Below are 7374 nucleotides of genomic sequence, written 5' to 3'. Positions count from 1 at the left end.
CCGGCCTCCCAGCTGCTGGGACAGACCACAGCCATCTCGGGCCTGCTTTCCCTATACCCAAGGGCCTGATACTCCAGGAACCTCACCGGTCTGGGTACCCAACCCCCTCCAGTGTGACCACCTATGTAGTTGAGATCAGGAAGGCGTAAGTGCTCTGGGGCAGGGACCGGGATCTTTTTTGGAAGTTCTAGAACAGATGACAACGACTAGGAAGTCAACTGCTTGGAACAAACTTTAATCAGCCTTAAGTAATGCTCTGCAGCCAAAGCTGCCTCAAGACAGAAGGGAGTTAGGTATCGTCTCAACTGGCCCCGAGTTCTGTCACTGGAATGTACAAGCATTCACTGTGTGGGCGGGTAAGTCAGAAGTTTTTTTATCATCGAAGATTCTCATATGGACTTATACACCAGGGGTTGTGTTACACAGATGATTTCATTTAAAACTCAGAACAATGCAGCAGGTGTTATCATGATCCCCGTTTCTCAGATGAGGAAATGCAGCACAGAGAGGTCGTTCTCAACCTTCCTAATGCCGCGACTCTTTAATATAGTTCATGTTGTGGTGACCCCCAATCATAAAATTATTTTCGTTGCTACTTCATAACCGTAATTTTGCTACTGTTATGAATCGTAATGTAAATATCTGATAGGCAGGATGTATTTTCATTGTTCGCGACCCACAGGTTGAGAACCGCTGGGTTAGGGAGTTTGCCTGAGGTCACACTGCTCGTAGGTGGTGGGGCTGGAATTGAAGCAACATAAGCTGGTCCTGGAGTTTCATTGGAAAGGAAACCCCTTGTCCTTCATTGCTGATGCAGGAAGAGGGAAGGAAGGAAGAGGCGTTACCTTTTGGGGATCAAACACGGGAGCGTTGTCATTGGCGTCGAGGACTGCCACGATGGCCACTGCCGTGGTGGTGGAGCCTTCCCCGTCCAGGTCGGTAGCCTGGACGGTCAGTGTGTACTCAGGGACTTTCTGGGGAGGAGAGGAGAGTGGAGGCCACTGAGAGTGCATGCCAGGGACCAATTCCAGCATGTCATAATTTCAAGAGTTTCATCAAAAGGTTGATGAGACTTGGGGACTCAACAGGGTTGAGTCACACATGTAGCCACTTGTTGGGAATGGCTAAAGGCATTTCCCCAAACCTGAATAGGAAACTGATTGTGGCTGCCAGTCAGTTAAAGGGCATCTTAATCTACATGTTATTGCCTCCTGCTGGCCAAACACCTGTACAGCCGTAGGCTAATTCCCCCATTCTGACAATGGACTCTGTACCAAACCCTGACCCCTGGGGACGGAGAGAACCTAAGACCTTAGACTTAAGATCTTAGAACTTAGCTCCTTTAGCTAAGCTCCTCTGACCCCAGTGCCTTTCAAAATTATATTTTGTCTCCGGACTCTTTATTAGTCTCTGGACTCCTATGTCATCTACACACAGCCCCTTCTCCAGATTCCCAAACCCTTCTTAATGCTGGGACAAGATCCCCGGCAAGTGCAGCCTTGGGAGAATGCGGAGGGCGGCAGAATGTTTCTCCCTCTCACAGTGTTCTCTTGACTCCTCAACCCACCTCCCGAAAGAACAGAAGCAAAGGATGGGAGGAGAGGGAAACTGTCCATACAAACAGCATCCCTGGGCCTGTCGGGGGCTGAAGCCTGGACACTGCCCCCTGACCCTGGGCAGATGCAGAATGAGAGCTTTGAGCAGAGATGTGGTCAAAGGAATTAATTAGGAAACAGGAGGCAACTCCAGTATCCAAGGAGCTAATTCTACATTGTGGTCCACGGGGGACAAATCTGGGCCATGTGCATGCTAAGTGAGCCGTTCCGAGAGGAAATGAGAAAACCTACAGAAAATATCAAATGTCTGCATTTTATAGCTGCCTCCTCAGCCTCAACAAGATGGTTTGGCGGCATGCCACTGGCCCAATGAGCTGAGGGACACCAGCATAGGAACGGAGCAGCAACCACTGCCAGCTGACGTGGGTCCCCACTGTTCCACCGTGGGCTTTGGGGGCAGGGCCAGAGGCTTCTGCTCTGAGTGTCAGGCCCTGGCCTGGACAAACCTGGGTAGGCAGCACTTTTCCTAAGGGCCACTCACCTCCCGGTCCAGGCCACTGGAGATGACGCTGATGGTGCCTGTGCTCCGGTGGATGGTGAACATGTTAGGAGGGTCCTTTGGCTCTTGGCTGTGAATGGAGTAAGCAACCACCCCATTGTAGGTGTTGATGGCATCGTCCTCATCTGTGGCTGTCACCTGCATCACAGATGTACCTGGAGGGGAGAAAGGACGAGTGAGCCCCCTTCCTGCTCAGCAGCTTAGACTCATATTCCACTTTGTGACAGAGATCGCTAATTGGTGCCCATTTTACATTCTCCCCTTCTCCTCCCTCCCTTCTTTCTTAGAGACATAATCCTCCACAATCACTTGAGGCTGGGCACAGGCTTACCTGGAACAAAGACTATTTCCCATCCCTTCCTCAGCTAGCTGTGACCATAACTCTAAATTCTGACAAATGGGATTTACAACTTTGGGGGAAGTGTTTTTCCGAGTATGGGTTTATTCTTCCCACCCTTCCCCTTGTCCCACATGGAATGGCTGGAGCTCCAGCAGCAACCATGAGACAACCTTGGGAACCACGCCAAAATAGCAGAGCAAGGAGATAGATGGAGTCTAGGTCTCCAACACTGGACAATACCATTCCAGACTGAACTGACCACTTGTAGGCTTCCTAAATATAAGGGGTGGGGGTGGGAAGCTTCCATCTTGTTTAAGGTACTGTGTTTCTTTTGAGAATTTCTGTTATTGGCAGTCTAACCAATTTATACTTCTGTATGTATTGTCTACAATTCGGAGAGGAAGGAAGAGGACCCCTTCCCAGCAGGACCCGTCTTTGAGAGCATTACTATGTACCTATTTTCCTGGTTTGCTGCTGGCCTCCCCCACCCTGTTCTCCAGCCCTGGGAATTTATTGTTCACTCAGCATAAACCATGCTCCAGGACCTCCTAGCCCAGTGATGGCAAACCTATGACACGCGTACTCATAACTCTGGTGCCGTGTCACATATAGAAATTTTTTGATATTTGCAACCATAGTCAAACAAAGGCTTATATTTTTGATATTTATTTTATATATTTAAATGCCATTTAACAAAGAAAAATCAACCAAAAAAATGAGTTCGCGTGTCACCTGCCACACGTGTCATAGGTTCGCCATCACTGTCCTAGCCTCTACTGCTTTTCTGCAGCTGCCATTCACTGCAGAGCCTCGTGGCAGGTGCTTCATGTTACATAAGTTAGGTGTATTATCTCTAATCTTCAGAATCCTTTAAGGCTGATATTATTGCCGTTTTCAGATGTGAGGACTGAGGCTCAGAGGTCAAGAACTTGCCTAGGGTCACAGCAGGTAAAGAGGCGAAATCAAGATTCAAATCTGGTCTTTGTAGCTCCAAAGCTAGTGGTTCCTAAACCTGGCTGATCATCTGAGGCTTCTGGGACATTTTCATATATAGATTCCAGAGCTCGAGTCCAGGATCACTCTTACTCAGGGATCTTGGGATGGAGTAGGAGCATCTGGATTTTAAAGAAGATCCCAGGTGATCTGTTGCACAGCCAATGAAGTCAGAGGTAGAGGGTCCTTCTAGCCTTAAGGGTCTGGGCTGATCTCCAGATGGTACCTTAAGTCGACCCAAGGCCACAGACCTCGATAGCTATCCCCTCCCCAATCCTCTTACCGGGCAGTGCCCCCTCCAAGACACTCCCTTTGAAGACATCCTGGGTGAACTTGGGCTTGTGGTCATTCTGGTCTGTCACGATGATGGAGATGTTCATGGGGGTCTTCCACGGAGGCGCCGTTCTCTGACACAGCGTGGCCAAAGAGCTGTGGGTGCACAGGTCTGGGGTCAGCTTGGCGCCACCCTTCCCACCAGGCCCCGGGGCCCTGCTTCTCATTGGATGCTAAAGGTTACTTGCCTCATACTTGGCAATCTTCTCCCGGTCCAGTGGCTTATTCAACAACAACCAGCCCGTTTCCTTCTCTATGGTGAAGACACCCTCAGGGGGGCTGTCTGCCCCAGGCCCTGTGATGCTGTAGAAAATCTTGGTGCCTCTGTCCTTGCTAGATTTGAGCTGGAAGCAAAATAAAAAATGGCAGCTGACCAAGTGACAAGTATCTCATGGGTGAGGAGGCGCTGCCTTATCAGAAACTGGTGCCACGAGAGAGGCTTTCCTCGGTGGGCCCCAGTGCTCAGCACCAAGAAACCTCTATTCAGGCCTTTAGGTGAGGGTCCCTGCAGCCACCAATGACGCCCAGGAAGAAAGCACAGTCATACCTGATTCAGCCTCTGAGGGAAGGGACCCTTGCCATTCTCAGGGACAGACAGCGGCGGGAACACCCATTCTCTCTTGCGTCTTCGTAAGATACGTTTGGATGGAGAGGTCCTCAGAGCCTTACTTTCCTGTAAGGAGAGAAGACCCCTTAACCGAGATATGCAAACAGCTGGAACACACCCACCATCCTCACCTACAGGAGTTAAGGGTCAGGAGGCAGACCTGGATGGGTCTAAGGCAAAAGAAAAATTGGAATAATCTAAGGTCCAGAGGACCAATGGAAAATTCTACAGTACATACATCTAGTGGAGTACAACGCAGCTCTAAAAATGAGGAGTAAGGAAGCTCTCTATGTGCTGACATGGAAAGACCTTTGATGTGTACTGTTGAGAGCAAAGAACAAGGTACAGAACAGTTTAGCATTTTATTTAACGAACACATAGTGCTTAACAGATGCCAGGCACTGTTCCATCTTTTGTGTAAAAAGGTAGGAAAATAAGACCATATCTTCATATTTGCTTATTTATAGACGAAGTCTGAGGGAACACAGAAGAAATTAATAATGGTGATTATCTGTGGGAAAGGGGTGGAGAGGGCATTAGGCAGATGGAGAGAAAAAAGGGGAGGTAATTCATTGCATAATTTTAAATATATGTATTTTTTATTTTTGAACCATGTATACTAGTATATTAGCTATTCAAAAAACTAAATTAAAAGAAACAATGTGTGACCAAGTGCCTCATGTCCATCTTCCCAGGGGCTCATGGGATTGGCAGTTCTGTGTGGGAATTGCCTTCCCTCGGGGTTTACCCAGATGATATGGGAAAGAAAAGAGAGGTGAGAGAAAGAACCCGAGGTTACAAGAGCATTGGACCATTACGCACAAGGCAGCTCTCTGCCGCCCCTCCTGGGCAGCTGCAAGCACTACACCATGGTACCTGAGGGCTAACACCACCTCCTCTGAAGGGATAAGGTGGCTCACAGCAGCAATCTGGGCATGCACGAAGAACACCTCACCCACTCCCCCCCCACACACACGGGTGGACATAGTGTTTTACCTGGACTGTTGTGTCGTTCAGTGCAGTGAAATCGTGATCAGTGCTAAGCAGGGCCGACTCTTGCCCAGGGCAGCCCATGAAAACTGGGGAGAAGAGAGAAAGGGAGTATTAGGAAGGAGGGGCTTCTGGAAGCTACCCCAGAGAAACTACAGCAGACAACAGCCCCCTGATTGGATCAAGGAGTGTTCCACTGCAGGAGGAGGCTTGGCTTACTTCCTCTGAGCAGCATTGTGACCAAATACGAGTTTCAGATGGGGCTTCCAAGTTTGGTCTCTAAAGGGAGGGCCACTCTGTGGTCAGTTTGTAAGCCAAACCCCTTTCTTCATTCACGAGGCCAGAAAACCAAGATCACAGACATTGAGTGACATTAGTACCCAGTGGCCTCATGAGAGGTAGGCAATGGGGAGGGGGGCAAGGTCACAGCTGGAGGCAGAAGATTTTCATGCGCTATGCATCCTGCTACATCATCGCTCACAGAGCTTGCTCTAAAACCAGCGGTCGCCAACCTTTTGGACCTCACAGACCACCAGTCTGGCGACCGCTGCTCCAAAGGTTTCCTTAAACCAGTGGTTGCCAACATTTCGGACCACTGGTTGGCGACTGCTGCTCTAGACAACCTCAGCTTGTCACACTCCTTCTGGATCCCTCCCGCTTGGCCACTCTTTAAATAACATTGTGAGTTAATAACTATCATTCACCAAGCCAGAGACTGGGCCCATTTTATCCTTACATCTCCCCACCAAGGTAGGTGTTAGCCTCTTTTCAAAGATAAGAAAACTGAGGTTCAGAAGCCAGGTCAGCCTGACCCGAAAGCAGGGGTGGGCAAACTTTTTGACTCGAGGGCCACAATGGGTTCTTAAACTGGACCGGAGGGCAGGAACAAAAGCATGGATGGAGTGTTTGTGTGAACTAATATAAATTCAAAGTAAACATCATTACATAAAAGGGTACGGTCTTTTTTTTTTTTAGTTTTATTCATTTCAAACGGGCCGGATCCGGCCCGCGGGCCGTAGTTTGCCCATGGCTGCCCTAAAGCATAGGCTATATAAAACTCTCAACCAATGTTCTTACACGCTATTCCTGTGGCCAAATCAGGGAACCTGCCAGAGGCCACACGTGGGCCCATCAGCACCAGGCTCTGGCCCAGACCCCAGTGCTCATCATTTTACTGCAGCACAGCCAAGACCACGGGTCAGTCTGTGCCATGGAAATGTCAGGGTGAGGCCTTCCAACTGTCCTTTTTTGAAGAATTGTCCTTGAGGCTCAGTTGATGATGATGGTGACTGTTTTTCTTTTAAATCCTTCTTTAGTATAAGAAAGGGTAACAGATAAGAAAGGGTAACAGATGAGGTTTTTTGGTAAAGTACAAAAGTAATGTGAACATGACAAAGTATTCAAAGAATTTAATATAAAAAAGTCAAATTCCAAAGGATTAATATCCAGAAAATACAAAGAACTCCTTAAAACTCAATAAAAACAACCCAAGTTGTTTTGGGGGCAGGCAAAAAACTTGAAAGGACATTTCTCCAAAGACAATATACAAGGAAGGGCCAATAAGCATATGAAAGATACTCAATATCATTAGTCATTAGGAAAGAGCAAATCAAAATCACAATGAGGTACCTCTTCACACCCACTAGGATGGCTATTTTTTTTTTAAAAAACCCACGTGGGCCAGGGTGTGGCTTAGTTGGTAGAGCTGTAGTCCTTTGCACATGCCTGAGTTTGGGACCTCATCCCCAGTAGGGGACAGACAGGAGGCAGGGTAGGTCAGCTGGTTCAAGCATCGTCCAATTCCCTAAGGTTGTAGTTTCGGTTCGATCTCTGGTCAGAGCACATACGAAGAATCAACCAATAAATGCATAATAAGTGGAACACAAATCTATGTCTGTCTGTCTGTCTCTCTGTCTCTCTCTCTCTCTCTCCCCCCTTCCCCTTTCTCTAAAATCACATATTTTTACGATGTGTAATACCCCCACCCCTCAATGGA

The 7374-nt window shown here is 48.2% G+C and overlaps 1 protein-coding gene across 1 annotated transcript; it reads right to left on the bottom strand.

The window, feature by feature from the left end:
- Positions 1-148: 148 nt before the first annotated feature.
- On the bottom strand, positions 149-5467 carry LOC102424297 (cadherin-3-like; the record flags this gene model as incomplete). The annotated part of the gene is made up of 6 exons (XM_014451104.2): positions 149-974; positions 2098-2270; positions 3732-3877; positions 3977-4125; positions 4329-4454; positions 5385-5467. Coding segments are annotated over 6 exons (875 nt in total), but the record flags the coding sequence as incomplete, so codon positions are not given.
- Between the last annotated feature and the right edge of the window lie 1907 nt (positions 5468-7374).

The sequence above is a fragment of the Myotis lucifugus genome, unplaced genomic scaffold (genome assembly GCF_000147115.1).
Source record: "Myotis lucifugus unplaced genomic scaffold, Myoluc2.0 scaffold_7818, whole genome shotgun sequence".
Classification (NCBI taxonomy): Eukaryota; Metazoa; Chordata; class Mammalia; order Chiroptera; family Vespertilionidae; genus Myotis; species Myotis lucifugus.
The sequence above is the reverse complement of the archived record's forward strand: the minus strand, read 5'-3'. Positions and strand labels throughout refer to the sequence as shown.